The sequence below is a fragment of the Centropristis striata genome, chromosome 2 (assembly GCF_030273125.1).
Source record: "Centropristis striata isolate RG_2023a ecotype Rhode Island chromosome 2, C.striata_1.0, whole genome shotgun sequence".
Lineage (NCBI taxonomy): Eukaryota > Metazoa > Chordata > Actinopteri > Perciformes > Serranidae > Centropristis > Centropristis striata.
The window spans coordinates 26,094,722-26,113,695 of NC_081518.1; the positions used below are offsets into that span (position 1 = coordinate 26,094,722).

General features: G+C 37.5%; 1 protein-coding gene across 3 annotated transcripts; it reads right to left on the minus strand.

The window, feature by feature from the left end:
- Positions 1 to 195: 195 nt before the first annotated feature.
- On the minus strand, positions 196 to 18,427 carry nr1h3 (nuclear receptor subfamily 1, group H, member 3). 3 transcript variants are annotated; one of them, XM_059349119.1, is made up of 11 exons: positions 18,201 to 18,427; positions 14,201 to 14,410; positions 11,209 to 11,291; positions 9,989 to 10,231; positions 8,228 to 8,494; positions 7,903 to 8,108; positions 7,038 to 7,217; positions 6,563 to 6,662; positions 6,052 to 6,165; positions 5,753 to 5,847; positions 196 to 4,932 (listed from the first exon to the last, which is right to left on the minus strand). In XM_059349119.1, the coding sequence occupies exons 3-11, from the start codon at positions 11,249 to 11,251 to the stop codon at positions 4,786 to 4,788; spliced, it is 1,395 nt and encodes a 464-aa protein (XP_059205102.1). In that variant the 5' UTR covers positions 11,252 to 11,291; positions 14,201 to 14,410; positions 18,201 to 18,427; the 3' UTR covers positions 196 to 4,785. The 3 variants fall into 3 exon arrangements, with proteins under 3 accessions (XP_059205102.1, XP_059205094.1, XP_059205110.1); XM_059349111.1 differs by having other exon boundaries at positions 14,206 to 14,410; positions 18,201 to 18,425; XM_059349127.1 differs by lacking the exon at positions 18,201 to 18,427 and adding an exon at positions 17,365 to 17,517 and having other exon boundaries at positions 14,206 to 14,410.
- Positions 18,428 to 18,974: the final 547 nt, after the last annotated feature.

The following is an 18,974-nucleotide window of genomic DNA, read 5'->3' on the forward strand; positions in this document are numbered from 1 at the left end:
CCCTGGAAGTCACTGATATGAGTCAGAAATAGAAATATTTCACTCCAGGGGAAAAAAAACCTACGATAGGATGCTGTCCCATTGAAATGCCAAATAAATCTGAGTATATGTGAAAAATAACTCGTCTTGAGTGTATTTAAGTTCATCTGATCGGAGTCCCTAAGCACATGTCTAAAGTGAATGTTATTCCAAACATACCAGCACTACAGCATAGCTTTAATTTATACTGTACATACAAAACAGAAGGTCTTCAGGAGTTACAAGTATTAAAATAGGTTTGCATTTCTATACATCAATAATGTTTACAGTGTCACCCTTTGAAGACAGAAATTTAAATGAGATCCGAGATGACAATTACAGTATATACAGTACAATTAACCTTTACACCTACAGCATCAACATAACAAGTACACTAAGAAACAAAGATTTAAGAGACAACAGCTGATGCTTTTTTGCTTATTTGATCGGATTACACCCCAAAATTACAGAGGCTATACTTATTAAATGTAATGGTAAATGTTTGGCTTCTGAAAGCAGCAAACCAAAAAGCAAAACCTCAATAGGAATCAAAACAAACGGGGGAAAAGAAGAAAAAGAAATCACTGGCATGGTTTCAAAACCCTGCACACACTCATATCAATCTTCTTTTGATATTGATTGACCTGTCAAAAAAGACAACTATTAAATACATTAGTAAAAGGTTAGAAGGATGCAAGAAAAATCAATAATAAAAACATTTTTTAGAGCATCAGAAAGTAAATACAATTTTGAGGGGGGGGGGGGCAAATGGCTTAATACAATACGTGGTCCGAAAATGCCTTTTACTTGTGTCTTTATGTGTCGAATGGAAACCTCAGGAAATTCCTCTTTTATACCTCAAGCATAATTAAGTTTACCGACATCAAGCTTGACATTTAATTAGGGCGACTCTCAAATTAGCAATGGCTGGAGATGGGAATGAAATTTAAGCCCTTCTTCTTGTCTGGGCTGCACTTACTTCCAGTAGCAGGAAAAAAAAACAGCTTTCTATGTCAGGTGTTTTTCTAAGCTACTGTTGAGGGAGAGGAAGGAAAGCACTATTGTTTCTGTGATGCTTCTGCAGGCTCAAGAACATACCACAGTTAATACAATAAAGAATGTGGAAGGAAAACATCCACTTGTTTGTTCTCAACCAACAAACCAACCAATAGGTGGAGCTCACTATCAGAGTCAACCGGTGATGATGCACCAGGCAGAGGCAGTTAATTATACTCTACTGCTACAAATAACTCATAAAATGAAAAAAACTTTTATATATAAGATAGGATAGGATAGGATAAGATGAATTGAATGGAAAACACAACCTAGGCATTTAACCCACCAAATGATGCTTTTATCATCATTGGAGTTGCTCAGTACTGTAGTGAAGGAGGGTAAAACGAGAAGTCACACAGACAAATGGCATCATAACAAGGCTCAATAGGTGGTGCATGAAAATAAAACACATAGGTTCTGTCAGAGTGCTCCTAATAAGCACCTGAGCACAAACCATCCTTTAATTTTCACCGCTGTAGATCTAACCCTCCAATATTACAGCTCCAGTTACACTGTGCATGCCATTTGCCCTCAGAACTTTCCCTCTTTTTATCTTCCTTGACTGTTTCATTCCCTTGATCTGCTAAAAGGACAGTTCACCCCAAAATCAAAAAGACATTAAATCTGACATATTTATTTCTAACGTATTTTACCTCTTATCTGTAGTGCTTTTTATCAATTAAGATCGTTTTGGTGCAGTGCTGGAGATATATCGGCCAGAGAGCCTTCTCTAGAATATAATGAAGCCAGATGGCAGTCAAAAAAATACAACTAAAAAAAACTCGATAGCAAAGTCTCTTTCCACAAATCATAACCCAGTTACTCAAGATAATCCAAAGATCCTTATGAGCAGCTTCATGTAGGAACAATTTTCTTCCTAGTAGTTTCTACAAGAAACTGCTCACAACAAGCCAATCTAGATTGATAAATAGCACTACAGGGGTCTGTCATATAAAGCAGGTTTAATAATAAAAAAAGCCAGGCTTATTGCGGTTAGTCTGACAAATTTTGTTGATTCAGCTTAGCATACTTTCGCCGTATAAACTGCTACAGTATCGGGTATTAGATATGTTGAATTTGCTTTATGAAACCGAATCAACTAAAAAATAAATAAGATTAGCCGAAATAAGCCCGGATGATTTGGTAAAATTGCTTAATGGGAAGCTGCAGGTTGACTGTCCCTTTAAGACTGGGTAAGACAAAGACATACAGGAATCAAAATGCCTGCTGTGGATAAAGGCCTATTCATTAAAAAAAACAAATCATGATTTGACCATCTGGGAGATCCAAAACAGAAACAATATGCAATACAGACATGTTGGTGGCTAAAGTATAGAAAGAAAAAAAAAGAAGAAAACCCAAGGCTTGCATTGGAAATCAGATTACTGAAACATAACATCCCTCACCAAATGCTTTTGGAAGTCAAAACAAAATGAGGCATGTCTGTTATTATAACTGTGGAGGACATAACTTGTGCCTGTGTTACTGTTACTCATGTATATTTGTGTTTCAGTCAGAGCTCCATTTCACCTGTTAAATGCAGTTTTATGAATTAAAATACAAAAGAAATTGCAGCTGGAAATGGCAAAAAAACAACAACCAATACAATACAGTATTATGCCTGTTAAAGGAGCAGTGAGCAGGATTTGGAGAGATTAATTGGCAGAAATAGTATATCGTACTCATTAAGTTTTATTAGCATTTAATCACCTAAAACTATAAATCTTCACGTTTTCATTAGCTTAGAATCAGCCCTTCTTCCACAGAGCCTTCCAGGTTTCTACAGTAGCCCAAAACAGACAAACCGAATGCTGGCTCTAAGGTGAGCTTTTTTTAGGGTTTAACATTGAAGTGTTTACTGTAGGTTGTCTTACACGCTTTAAAAGGGAGTGGCATCCATTTGGCTGCAATCTGCAACCTCACGGCTCGATTCCACCACATGCTACACACTGCTGCTTTAACTGGCACCTCATGAAAAGCTGGAAAAATTGAAACCATTTCACTTAGGACCGACAAAGGTGCATTTTACATCTCTGGTTATGCCAGTCAAATGGTGATACCTGGAAATAGCTACACAGACAGCTAAAGAAGTTTCTTACACTGTGGCAGGAAGCATGAAAATGATCAAATAAACTTCACAATTATGAATTTGCATCGACATTTCTTTATCATCCATTTCAAGGTTACATTGCACAGGAGAATGCACGGGAGACAGAGTATAAACATCTAAAATCTCTAAAGTTTATTATAACTTTAAATTTCAATGTCTCTACTCATTTCCTGTTGTTCTCTGCTCCCTGTTAATACAGATTTTGGTAGACTTTTCCCAAATTTGACCAGTTAAAGCTGTTGGTGTTGAGTTCCAGGATGACACTCAGACAATGGTAGATTTTTAGATCAAGTTTACACCTGCCTTTACATTTTTTTCCTTCAGTGTCACTCATACAGTATATTATCAAAAATGAAAGTCCGTCAACTTCTCTATTTCCTGTTCAAACTTTAAGCATGTTGCTGATAAATTTATCACACCTTTAAATGCTAGTGATAAAACAACAGATCAAAACATGAAAATAACTGAACTGCTTTGTAATAAAATGAATAAAAGCGTTCCTTACACAAACATAACAACCAATAAGGTGTTAATAGAGGCTCTCTGTTTTAAATTTATGAATACAACCTTCGTCAGGATGGATTTTTATTCATTTGGAAGGAGGGTCACAGATATGGTAGCTTGACTTCCTTTTTTTTTTTTTAAACCAACATTTCAACTTTACATGGAATTTCAAGACACGTTAGACCAAGGTACCAGTGCTCTGTGTAAAAAATAAAAAATAAAAAGTACTTAACATCACCGTTTCCTGTAAATGAGGGCACTGCCTGCATTTTAACTTTGAGTTAGTATATGATTGTACAATCTATGTGTGCACTCTATACAATTTTCTTGTGAAAATAAATATACAATTTACATGAAAGTTAATGGGCATCTATAAATGACCAAAAGGGTCCCTTATGCACTTGGAAGAAAACTAATCTAATGGAAATTAAAGAAGCCTCCAATTCTCAGAGGTCTACTTCACATTACTTTACCTGAGCGACTACACCAACCTTTTGATTTTTCGCATTTACTCCAAAAGGAACACAAACTATTTGTTGCCATGTCACAATGCACAAACCTGATGGCCTACCATATTACCCCAACATCAGTACAGTGAACAGCACATATGCGTCACTCAGTTTCCATTTCCACCTATTGCACGACTGCAAAAAAATCACTACTTCAACTGAATGTGCGGCTGAAATCCTGTAGTTTGAGGCAGCCAGAGCCAAGACCTGCTCAGATTATAAATGTTAGAGGATGCGTTTAGAACTGCACTAGAAGTCGACATAAATTTCAACAAATATTAAATCAAAGAAAACTGGCTAAAGAGCCTGATGCTGGTATTTAACATCGCCATAATCATGTCAGCATCTACACAAACGTAAGAACAACAAAAGGCTCAAAGACAACTAGGTGTTCACGTTTTTTCCTTATGAACACAAAACCATTTCCGCAGTCTGTTTGAGAGCACAAGGTGCAACGATGCTCTCCTCCCACGGGAGAGAAAAGAAAAAATCTCACTGCTATAACCAATCCTGGACCAGAAAGGAGTCAGTGTTCCTCCTGGATGCCATGTCTGTCCAAGGTTTCAGAGTGTGACATCAGGTTTGCAGTCATTCGTTGACATCCCAAATTTCGGAGAGCAGCGGGGGAAGCTTCTTATCCTGAAGGCGAAGGGCGAAAACCTGCTCCGAGTGAACGCTGCTTAGTGTACGGAGGCTAACCAACTTCATCAGCATACGGGGAAACATCAAATGATCCTGAGGAAACAGAGGAGATAAAAACTTTAAAATCTTTAAAAAAACACTACTAAAAAGAGTCAAAGACACCTTCTGCCTTTTAATAAGTTCTGCAGGACAACTTATAATGTTGAACAGTAGCTCACAGTGTTCAGCTGATGTAAAAAAAATATATATATTTTTTTTTAAAAATACAGTGATTGGTGACTTTGTGTCCAGAATTGAATGATTTTCAGCCTGATGAGCTTGATTTTTGTATGCATGCATGGGCTGCATTACATTACATTACATGTCATTTGGCTGTGTGTGTGTGTGTGTGTGTGTGTGTGTGTGTGTGTGTCACACGAATTTCTGTGCTTTTCGTGGTTGTAAATTAAAGTTTTGGCCCTGATCCATTTCTTAAAATCTCAACCCTGTGTCAATCTCATTCATACACGGTTGAGATGTTTCAGATTGAGAGAAGGTCCTGTAACCAAATGGTAGTTTAATGATAAAAACTAAATTCTATGCTCCTAAAAAACACTGATTATTAAAGTCACAGAACGATATTTGTTTATGGTAAAATATAGTTCCTAGAAAGGCAGAAAATCGGAATTGCCGCAGAGCAAATAATCAAAAAATTGGCCAACACATCTGGAACTTGTGCATCTCTATTCCTGACGGTCTCTCTCATCAAGCAAACAACTGCTGTTGTAACTCTTCACGCCCCCCCTCCAGTCTGAACATAAAAACCTGTAACCTCAGCCCTGACCCAATGTGCTTGTTGTGATGACGTCAGCCAGGTTATGCCGACATCCTGTCGGTCACAAGAGAAGCTGTTAGGTAAACCGCTGGCACTTACATTTGGTCTCTTTATCATGATGTAAGAGCGCAGTGCGTCCACATAGGGCTGCTGCAGCCTCTCCACCAGATCGTGATCCTGCACATTTGGCCGATCTGAACAGAGTTGACCAAATAAAACAAACTTGTTAGTCACTTTTATAACAGATAATCAGACTTTTAGTAGAATGTTGATTCATGCTATCTGAAAAATGCAACTGTAAACAGCCCGTTTGCCTGTTAAAGAAGTGACAGGGGCATCATTAGCGCTAAATACATTTTCACTTCTGCACAACCTGCAGTGAATCCTTGATTTCTGACCTGCAGAAAAGATGTTGATGGCAATAAGCAGGGCATATTCTGCTTCGTCCAGCTGCAGGTCATTCATTCCTTTCGAAAACTCAAAGATGGGGTTGATGAACTCAAACTGAAGCCCTGAGGAGGTGAGAGTTGACAGAGGGAAAAGGAAATTAACTTTAAATAAAGAAATGTCAGAACAAAATTGTTTCTTTTTCTACATAAATTACATATCAAACATACACTGTTGTCAAAACTTGCAACTGCTCAGTATTGATGAGATTCATATGCTGTGTTTGATTACTGATGGTAAGCTGTCTAGTTGTTGCAATAGTTCAGGCATGCATTGGTAGGAAAAAGACTATTTGCATGGAGTAAAATTCTTTATAAATAAAAAAATGCAAAACTTGGTTTAGTCTACTTATGTTCTTTTTTTAAACAGCATACAAGACGGACTGGGAATAGACAATAAGCTTAAGTGACACATAATATTCAAATATTCCATCAACAGACGAGCTGAAAAGAATAAATGCACCTGCTTTGGCGAAATCCTCCTTATTATAGCTGAAATCCTTCAGAAATGTGATGCTATCGATAGCAGGGTTGTACCGCCGAGATGTCTCCAGCAGCATAATCTGAAGAAAACAAACACATCTTGGTGAGTGGAATATTAAAATTCAGCTAAACTAAGACTAAAGTATATTCAAAGAAAAAGTTTCAGCAGGACTTTGACAAAGTTTAAAAACAGCACTGCTAAGGAGTGGAATGTCTATTGGTGATATCAATTTTTAAATGTATTGCGAACATATTTTGCATACTGTATGCAAAACTGTAAAGAATGAAGACCTTACTTACAGAATAATTAAATTAATCAATTGTTCAAGTACTTAGTAATATACATATTCACAAAGGTGTTGATTTAAAATCAATTACAATGTCTTGCATTAAGAGCAAAATTAAGCTGGAGCTAAAAAAAAAAACCCAATATCCTGTGATAAATAATGACAAACCTCAATGGTTGACGTCTTCAGTAGAGCGATCTGGTCCTCCCTCGTGAGCTCCAGGAAACCAGGAAGCTGCTTCGCAAAATCCACAATCTCCTGGACTGACATGATCGCAAGCTCAGTGAAGTGGGCGAAACGCTGCTGACGCACTTCTCTGTTCTGCAGGTCCTGACTCTGTGGCCACGGCTGTTGGATGCAAGCACAGAAACATTGATTAATGAATTAGTTAGCATGGAGTAAAAGTTTCTCAGATAGGTTTTCAAAACAACAAAGCAACAAATAGCATTTCAGACATCCGTGACTCTCAATCTACCTACACACATCAGCAGTCACTCAGTAACAACTTGTGTGTGTTGACATTGAATCTCTGCACTATAAACAATGCACAATATTTCCATAATTTTATTTATATGTGCAATATTCTATGGTCCATATCCAACTGCTGACTGTCTACATTGCATTTAATATTCATACGTTTTTATTATTTCATTCCATTTTTGTTTTAAATTGTTAATGCTTTTTATATTTCTACTTGTTTATATTGTAAATTGTTATTACTTTATATTTTTACTTTTTTGTTTGCCAATACCTCTTATATTTCTATTTTATACAGCTGTTTACGATTTATTGTTTTTTGCTATCCACTTTGCTGCTGTAATACTTCCCCATTGTGGGACTAATAAAGGAAATCGTAATCTTAATATTGACCTCCCACATTGCACACTGACCCTTTAAGTGAAGCTAATTTTATTGTCCAAATTTGAGCGAGAATCAAAGTGGTTGAAATAAAATAACAGGTTTCTATATGATAATATTACTTAATTACCTGGTCAGAAAGAACACAAATCTATCCTCTGAGACGTTCACTTACTGTCACTTTCGGTCGGTCAAGAAAAGACCTCTTGTTGCATTGCTTCTGCATGGACACCAGCTTCTCAATCATCTCCTGCTGCTGTGGGTCCAGAGCGGCTGTTTCCTGTGGAGGGGTGGGGGTGACCACTGTGGACGTGCGGGCCGTTTCCTCGTCGTGCTGCTTTTTCATCTTCTTCAGTCTGATTTGTTCCTCGGAGAGCACACCTAAGGGTAAAAGAGGACACAGCTCAGTCACGGAGTTAATAGGATGTTCTGGCTCTGGCTGCAAACCCAAAGCAGAATCTAAAAATGCATCTGTGATTCATTGGCGAACAGACACTCACACTGCTCCAGCATGCCCGCCTCCCGACACTTGCGCAGGCGGCACTGCTGGCACTTGCGCCGCATGTACATGTCCATTTCACAGCGGCCGTTGTTCTTGCAGTTGTACTGGGCGCTTTTAATGACGCTGCGCCGAAAGAAGCCCTTGCAGCCCTCGCAGCTCAACACGTTGTAATGGAAACCAGACGCCTTGTCGCCACAGACGCTGCACACCTCATTGCCCAGCATCTTCGGTGCAGGTCCCTTCTTTCTCTTCACTGGTTGACCATCTATACACACGCGATAAAAAAGACGTGATAAACCACATTAAGAACTTCCAACAATTTTAATTACAACTCTCTGAGACAGCAACTTCTTATCTGAGGGTCAGGCTAGGGTACTGAACTTGTACTCAAGCTTTATTAGACAATAGTTGTGTTCCCATCAACAAATTTATCTGCGCATGCTGAAGATTTGCATGAGAAAAGCTTGATGGAAAGACAAAAATTCAATAAAACTTTCGGAAATGTGCATAACAGTATTTAAACTCGCTTGTGGGGTTTTTTGTCTTTTCCAAAAAAATAGTTAATCCACTAAATGGGAGATGGACACATTTTCCAAATAAGTTCTGACGTGGCAAACATTTAACTCACGTGAGTCATCAGCTGTTCTTCTTCTACTGTTTCTCTCTCTCTATCTTTACTTCTAATGTTTACTGATGGATTAGCAAACATTCAAACCTGCAAACGCTGCAGCAAGGACTCAGTCTTAGTGGTATGTGCTCCACCAGTGAGCCACCGGGACGCCCCAGCTTGGTACATAACTAATTATGTCAGTACTACCGAGTAGCGATTTAAGGACAATCAATCGCAGCCATATTTTGGTACCTAGAGAATGAGACTACGTCACCCCTGCAGTCTGTTTAAGCCACAGTGAATCAGGGCAAAACGGCATCTTCACGTTTTGCCCTGCTGACAGACCAGTGTTGCCAGGTCAATTTGCATGGGCTTAAAGGAAAACTCAAAGGGCAGCTCAATTCGTTTCCTCCCTTTGATTTACCTAATTCCAACTGAGGGTTATTCAATGTGTGCTGGAGGCTAGGCCATGTCTTCTTGTCTCACCTTACTTGAATGAAAAAAAGAGGAGAAATAGAACATTCTAGCTCAACAGAGAGATATATAAACAAACTTGCATATAGGTACATGAATAAGAAAAGCTTATTCTACAATCAAGATAGAGATTTAAAAGAAACTTTAAAATGTGTATGCCCACATGGCATACGGCATATAAAGAGTCAAACTATGGGCAACACATGTCTGTGATTAACAGGAAAAAATACTGGTTTGCCTAGTCTGTGGATGTTGTCACACCAGTTAGGTTACACACAGACATAGCTTAAGAAACACACCAGACAGACCAGGATCTATATGAGACTCTAGATTTATGACTGGTATATTTGATGCCAACTGCAAATTGTCATTTCACTACATGTTGACCAAAATAAAGTAAAATTGACACTATAAAAGTCTTTAGGGTTCAATGTTAGGCATGCCAGCTCTTACATTTTTTATTTTCATAATGGTGATGCATTCAGTGATGTCCAGATTTCCCTAAACAATGACTAATGGCAGTGACTAAAGCAGCAGGACTTACAAAAAAGTACATTATTTCCAGACATGCAATGAGACACTCCCTCTCAGGAGGATGTGGGCCTGTTAGTTTTCTTAACCTAAAAAACATTTCAATTGTGTCCAGCAGCTTTCTAAACGTGAAAAGTAACTCACCTATGCTGGCAGATGTGTCACCTGCAGATGGATCCAGCTTAATGTCGCTGGGCTCTCCCGGCAGAGGGCTGCTCATGTCGGTCAGCGAAGGGCCGTTTTGCGGGGGGACGGGGAAGTCATCTGGCTGGGGGAGGTCAGCCAGCGACAGGAGGCCTTCGTGCTTCATTGTGGTGCTTCCACTGCTCTCCTCAACCATGCAGTCCAGCTGCAGCTCAGAGGCCCCGTCAAACACCTTACTCTCATCTGACAGAGGAGACGAAAACACATACACATTCAAAACAACCAGCTTGTACCGTCGCTCAAGACCTTGTTTCAGCTTGTTTTTGTCTCACTTGTTAGTGTCCTGTTGAAACAACCTAAAATATATAAATACTTTCTATTGAATTTCTGCTGACGCCACTCCTTTGTTTGGAAGGACTCTACCAAATACTTTTAAGCATCATTCATTCTTTTAAAACCTGCTATTTCTGCACAGTTTCAAATAAAGATGATGATCCAATACTATTAGTACTATTTAGTAAGATTCCAGCTGTAGCAACATGGGTCTGTTTCTGACACCTGTGACCCAAACATTTCAAACAGTGTTGTTAAGACCAAAATTATGAAAAAATATTCCTTCATTCGTCCCACAGTGTAGAAAATTTACAAAAATCTAAATGTATTGAAAAAAACAACAACAACAGATTTCCAAAATGCACAACATATTTTAATCTAATAAAATAGTCTGCTTCAATCCATAATTGTTTGCATTTACATTTTCAAAAGTAACATTTCCACAATTCTGGGAGTCAATTAAATCAAAATGAGGATTTTGTTTGTGGATTTTTAACATTTTTAAGGATGATTTTGTCATGAAATATGGCATTCAAAGCTTCATTCAAAAACCTCAGCTAAAGCCTTGAAAGTGGAAAAACAAAGACATTTGTCACAGCCAATAGATATAAAGGCAGTAGTGACACACATCAATTCAATTCTAAAAACATATTCAGCAGATACCTGTGCATGAACTTGACTTAAACTTAACTTGTGCATGAACTCCACATAAATCAAGATGTTCTTTTTATGTGGACAACATAACAGATGACAGAGTAAAAAGACTGTGCTGGATAACCAATCCTAGACTATACAACAAGAAAGTTATACAAACTTTGTCTGAGAAACCTGAACCCTGTCCAGTTTAATCTCACATGTTGGACAAATAAAAAAGTGGTTCCTCTTACCATGACCAACATCTGGGATATCAGTCATAGACAGCGTGGACATCTTCTGCACAGCAGCTTGTCATAACGAAATCAACGTGTACCTGTACAATAAAAGCAACGATCACACTCAGTTATTATGGCATTTTACAATCAAGTGCTGACGCTGTATGCATGTACACTCAGGCTGTGTACACGTTCACACAGATTTGGTTTGATAACATCAAAAGCAACGAAATGATAATCTTACAGCTCTTGACCGGTTCTTAGAAAGATCTAAAATATGTCTCAGACTCTGACATCCTGTCTATGCAAATGCGTGTACAGGAAAGCCAACTGGCTGTGAAAGCAGAAATGAAAGTTTGTCATGTGCCCCACTCCAGTGCATTTCAGGAAACTGATTCAGCAGACACACATGCAAGATTTTTAGCTATTTTTAACCAGCCTGCGAGAAGCCAGTTTATCAGGTCCACCTAAATAAAACTTATACAGCAGCCCTGCAGTAATTCCTACTTTTATGAAGATTATAATGTCTTTTTTTGTCGAAACTGCTTTAGAGCAGAGCTAATTCATCTTTATACAGTCATATTTAGTTTACCATCTGTGATAAAAATAACCAGGTAAGAGTGCATTCTAATTTTACTATTAAATACAGTGAATTAAACACCTGATATTAAAAAAACCTGCAACATTAGCACAAAGCGGTCCCACTCGGCAAACGTTTGTGAGGTTACTTTTTCCGTCAATAAAGTATGGGAAATAATTACTCAATTTATTACAATTTAAATATGGCAACAGTTCTGTCAACTGTGGTAATCAATATCTGATGACAGCTTGATATAATAAAAGTATAAAATTAAAAAACATTACAAAATAAAAGCTACTGATGAGATAACTCAGGACAGTCTCAACAAAAACCAACAGCCACCCTGCAGTAAATCCTACTTTCATGAAGGTTATAATGTCCAGGTTTTGTGCTTTAGAGCGGAGCTAATTCAACTTTATATATGATGTTTAGTCTACCATTCATGATAAAAGTAACCAGATGGGAGTGCATTTTAATTTTACTATGCAAGTACCATTATACTGAACATATTTATGCAAAAATCCTGCAACATTACCACAAAGCTGTCCCACTCCTTGCTTTGAATCATAGAACACAAAGTTATAGTATAAACAGCACAGAAAACTCTCTTACAGCTGACATGTTTCTGTAGCTTCATAGCATTACATTTATCACAGTGTCCAACCCTATTTATTATTGTTGTTGTTGTTGGTTTTTTACAAAGTACTGATTGCTTATGTTGCTTTTCATACTTTGAGCTTAATTTTTTTATTTGTTTTTACTTTTTTTCCCATTTTGAATACATCAGAATCATATTTTGTCTTCATCATGGCAACCGAGGGTGTAAATCACAACTTCCATCACGATCAGTTTTATATTGAGTCTATGGACAAAAATCCAATATTTGCTGATATCACAAAGTCTGCCATTATATGGTTTCAATTTGATGCAGGGGCCAGCGATAGATATGAAACAATTTCATATGTCCATTTAAAAGATACATTTATATCAACTCACAAAAAGAAACTAAAATATGGTGAAGCAATTATATGACTGAGCTCTTCCAGATATTTAAATGAAAAAAAAATTATTTTTAATTAAGTAATTAGAAGAATTAATATAAAGTAGTAATTTCAAAATAAACGTGCATCTTAAAATATGACAAGATGTTTTGATATAGTCATTTTGTATCGATACTGATAGTGTATCGTTAGACCCCTAATAGCAACAATGGGCCTCAAGTTTAAAGTATTCAAATGAGGTTGAGAGGTTCTGTTGCCTCTGCGGGCAATTACTTTCATATTTCACTGTTCTCAATTATTAAAACATTATTTGGGCTGCAGAACAGCCGAAACAGACTCTTCAAATCCTTTTTCCAAAACTTTTTAGAACTTCTGTTACATTATAAAAAAGGAAGTATTGTTTCCACATTTACCTTGCTTCCTGCATTTACACACAAAAATGGCTTCAGTCTGACAGCCGACAATCTACAAAGTTCATGATTGCGGGATGTAATTAATTATCCATCGATTATATTTTACCACTCCAAATACATTACGACCTCAACTTAGTTTACTAATGTCAGTCTATCTCTATGCCTGCTGGCAGTCCTGTTCTTGGGTATTGTTCAGAGAGGAGAAAAACAAACTTGTTGTTATGCAACAGTTTGTGATGTTTTCAATCACTGAAGTACGGTAAATAATTACCCAATTTAACTCAATTCATTAATAATTTAAATACGGCAACAGTTCTGTCAACTGTGGAAATCAAAATCTGATGACAGCTTGATATAATAAAATAATTTAAATAAAAAGCATTAGAACAAAAAGCTACTGATAAGATAACTCAGGGTAGTCTCAACAAAAATCATGGTCAAGCTCAACGCTAGACAGATACGATAAGATAAGAAAATGAAAGAACTGTTAATAACATGACCGTCTCCAATCGAATAACTCCACTTAAGTTATGTTCACCAGAATATATAAAAGGAAAAAACATGATAGAAACATTACACATGAAAAAGCCATGGACAGTGGCGACGATAGTAATTTCAAAAGCCTATTGATAAGCTTCCTAACACCACTGTAAACCAGTAAAGCGTTTTTTGTTGCAAGATAGAAGCTTTTACACTGGAGGTGATAATAAAATAAAGGTGGCATTTGTTGGTGTAAAATGGCCTTGGTGACTTTTTGTTTTAATTTATTATGACTGTTCACTTATTATGGGCTAATATTAGAATCAGAATAAGTGTGACTATGACTAATACTATGTTTGCCTTAAAAAAACATGTCAGCATTTAGCAGCAAACTAGCTGCTTTTTAAATAACCTATAATTGTCCACTTAAAAAAAACATCTGAAAGCTCTACATAATAGTTTAAAATAAAGCACCATTTAGCTCAGATTGATTTGCAGCAGTGACTGTGTGACAGGCATGGCGTTGGACTGACCTTACCTCTGAAGTTGATGTCTTATTTATCGTCTATCCATCCTGCCCATGTGAGTCCACAACGTCAGTCCGTCGATATCCCTGGCGCTGATGGAGGACTTGCTTTCCTGATGAGCCTTGAGGATGCCAAAACCCCCTGTGACTTATTGGGCGGATGTTTAATGACTTGATATCTTGAAGATAGTGAGTAGGAAAGAAGACGAGTCCCTTTCTACAATGCCCAATGGGAGACGGGAGGGAAAACAGAGAGAGGGAGAGGGAGGGAGGGAGGGAGGGAGGGAGGGTGAAATAGAGAGCACAAGAGGTTATTGTTGGTCATTTGCATCGCTCTTAATTCCCCACAGGGCAGTAGTGCTGCAGCCTTTTCCTCTTTGAATATTTAAGCAGACGATTTTACTCAAACAGCCTCACACCAGACAGACATCTGAGGAGGAGCCACATCTTTTTTCCCCCAGTTCTTTCATGATAAAACCAGCACTGTGGCCTCAGATCCCAATCTACAAAGGCTGTTATCACTAAAAGCCTCTCTCACAAAAAAAAGTTTATATAAGTAGATTTGGAACACAAAATTCGCATTTTCAGAAAGCACAAATCAATTAAATGTTATGTCAGCATAGTGCACCGTTAGTCTGAGCTTGTTTGATTTCTGTTAAACGAACCTCTAAAATCTGTTACAGATAATAGGCCTTAAATCAAAGGTAAAAGTTTTATTGGGTGAATTGACATTCTTTGGTTGTAAAACATTTCCACTCTGCCTGTGACCTCATGTCATCCCCACGCTGATCTCTTTGTACAAGTCCAATGTCCCCCACATCTTATCGGCCAGTCACCTTTGTCCATGAGTGTGTTTTCATAGATTGCTGGAAATGAAATGAACGCACCAGCAAAATCAATAATGAACCGAATGACGCCGGAAGCTTTTTTTTACTTTTATAATTTTATATTTAACACCTCTTTTCACCTTCAGCGTTGTGTAATTAATGACACAATCATCCCTGCATGTTGTGCACAGCAGAGGTTCTCAAACTGTTTTTAAGCCTGGGACCTCTTACAACAGGCATGTCCAACCTATGTGCCTGTTGTGCTTCTGCTGGGTTGGAAGGTAAAAACCTGCAGCCGCATGGCCCTTTCTGGAATAGTTTGGACATGTCTGAATTACAAGGAAGAGAATATACCAGGGACCCCGTCATTCCATTTTTCATGCTTCTAATTTGCATATTAAGAGAAAGTGATTCACCCTTAGTGCATACATAGGCTAAATAAAACACATACTTTGGTAATTTTAAATACCATAAAATTAATATACATAATATAAAATAATAAAAACAAAAGGGCTAAGATTTTTTATTACGGAGAAGAATTCACAGATTACCAATACAGTGGCCAAATTTAATTCCCTTTGTCTCTCTTTTTTTTTTTTTTTTTTTACCCAATGAAGGTCAAAGGACCGGGATGTTTTACCCAATAACGTTTACTGCAACTAAAGAGGAGTTTGTGGGAATTTTCTCTTTTTGCATTTGGACATTTTCTACCATTTTCTTCCTACTGAATATTATCGAAGGTGTGCTTCAGCTTTCATAGTCAAAATTAATAATTAATAAGAAAATATATTAAAATGGATCATGGTGTCAAATTTTTTTTTGCAAAGATTTTTCAGTACGCCTACCATGTCTGCAGCATCACATACTTAATTCAGAATGGTATTTTGACACATACAAAGAAAGCACCTCCCTATAATGTGGATACTGCAGTTAGTCCATAATGCAGTTTTCTTAAAATTTGAATGAATCGTGCAGCCCAGTGATTCAAATTGAGATTATTTAGCAACTAGCGGTAAACCAATTACTTATCAGACACTATTTGGACAATCAGTTATTCATTTAGTCATCTTTAGAGCAGAAATGCTTAAAATACTAGTTCCAGCTCCTCCAATGTGACTTATTGGTAGTTTTCATAGTCTTATGATCATTTTGAACTGGTTGAGCAAAATAACCAATTTTAATATGTAAACTAAGGCGTTGTGAAATAATAATCAGCCTTTCTTTAATTTTCTGACGTGTTATAGACCACACAGTGAATCAGCAGTCCCCTTAGCAACACTTCGCTGAGCCACTGACAAAGCCTGAAAAAACTGCAGTAATGTCATCGTCACCGTCAGCAACAGAGTGATTGTGAGAAAGTTGTGCTCATGAATGCCTCCCGGTCAGAAAACCAAACATCAGTGTACAAATACAGTCAGCATGACTGGGTGGGAAATGTCCCTTTCTAAAAGTCTCAGAGTACCAGCGGATGTTGCCCTCTCTAGTAAAGCAAAAATGGACCACCTTACTCAGCAGCAACTTGGTGTGAAAGCAAAGAGTCAGTGCTTTTCAGCTTCACAGGCTCCAAAACGAATCAAAGTTCCCACAAACACACTGATGGAAGAAGAAGTACATTCAGTGCTTCAAGGCACTGCAGACCCACCCAGATGTTTTCACTTCTCCTGACTGGAGACCTCTGTTCAGGTTAACACTGGGAGGAGCTGTTCTCGGAAAATATATGAAGTCTGCCAACTAATTATTATTATTCCTACTCTTAACTCTAACAAACTCTTTGTTATTTTTTATGCATGTTTTTCCCTCTTTTTGTTTTGAGTGATTTATGCAGGTACGAGACTGTAAACCAGAGTCAAATTCCTTGCATGCAAATCTAAATCTAAATCTGCAAAGTAACTGAAGCTCTCAAATACATCTAGTCAGTGGTGGAAGAACTGTTCAGATACCACACTTTGAAATTACTCCACTAGAAAAGTAAAAGCCCTGCATTCAAAACATACTTAAGTAAAAGTACAAAAGTATCAGCGTCAAAAGTATTAAAAATACTCGCTATGCAGAATGGCCCCACTCAGATTATTTTATATATTCTCTATATTGTATTGTATTATTATTATTGATGCATTTATGTAGGAAGCATTTTACTGTTTTACTGTACTCAAGATATGTCTAATTAATCAAGCTGTCAGCTAAGTGTTGGAGTAAAAAGTTAAAAATGTACTTCTACGTGTAGTGAAGTAGAGGTATAAAGTCAAATAAATGGAAATACTCAAGTACAAGTCCCTAAAAATTGTACTTAAGTAAAGTACTTGAGTAAGTGGACTTACGTTTCATTCCACAACTGCATACTTACCTCCTGTATTCTATTTATTTATTATTCCTGTTAACTATGTTATTTTTCGCTGGCAGCTATATGCAGTGGAGTAAAAAAGTGCAACATTTTCCTCTAAAATGTATTGGAGTGTAAGGATAAAGTTAAAAAGGATAAAGATGTAAAGTCACTGACAACAGGTGCAACAGATGTTAAGTCTGTGTTCGCCTACACAAGAGGTTAATCTGACAAAATAAGTGAAACCACCTGTGTAAGTGGAGCAGGGCTATTGAGAGGCAACAGGCAACGAAAAAATGGCAAAACATAACTATGAAAGCCTTTGTGAAGCTAGATTTCATTAGCAGTTAGCTTCTACGGCTAGTTAGTTAAACTAGTAGCCGCTAGTTTCGCAATAGTGTTATATGTAAACACTTAAAGAGAGCATGTTGCAACTTGAAACACGTTTAATAAGTTTCGTGTTGACATTGCTGATACTTGTAGTTTGACCACTGCTAACATTAGTGTTAAAATAATTTAACATTAGCCAAGTTAGTTATTCAACCAGTCGTATGATCAGTAAACAGGTAAACAAATGTTTGGCGTGTAAACATTAGCTAATGTTACAATGCTAACAATAACTGGCTGTACAAACGGTTAACTGGCTAACCTTCAACTGTTGATGGTAAGAAAATGTAAAACTGGATGTTTAGGTTGGATTAGCTTTCATACTCAATCCAAACAAGGCCAATATCGTTAGCCTAACACCCCCGCACTCGAAAGCAACTCCCTTTTAACAAGTTCAATGTAGCTTCGCTGAGCTAACTTCACATCGCGGCTAATACAGACATGACAAAGGGCACAACAACAGGTTGACTCACCGGAGACTTCACAAGTTTCCGACCACTTCTCGGTTGGCTTATGCTACTCCGTGTGTTTGTGGATGTTGACAACGGCTTTGACAACCAAAGCTAGCACGTTAGCTCGCTAGCCAGCGTCGTTATATCATGTGATTGAGCGGCTCCGGGTGGACGAGGCTCGGGCTGCAGCTCAGGCTGCGCAGCAGGAAACACAGAGTGGGGTTACTGCCCGCGGTTTAGTCTTACAGGCAGCATTGGAATGTAACTAAGTACTCTACTGAAGTACAATTTTGGGCAGTGGTGGCAGAAATATTCAGGTCTCTTACTTAACCCTTTGGAGTTTGGGGCTATTCTGTTGGTTTTTGACTCCTTTTCATTCTGCTTGTAGGAACGACTTAAAAAGTGTTCACCATGCCATGTTGGTATCATTGTTTTCACCACAACCTCACCTATATGACCCGATTATTATTTTTTCATTTTGACTTACTGGATCAACATTTTGAACACAAAAACACACAAACCCCCCATAAAAAACACAATAAAATTACAAAAAACACACAGAAATCACACAAAAAATTACAAAAACACACAAAAAAACATATAAAAAACACACCAAAAATTAAAAAATAAACACATAAAAATGAAGCAATAAACACAGAAAAACACAATAAAATAACAAGAAACACACAGAAATCACACAAAGCACACAAAAATACAAAAAACATAAAAACACAATAAAATGACAAAAAAACACAGAAATCACACACAAAATAAACACAGAAAACATAGAAACAC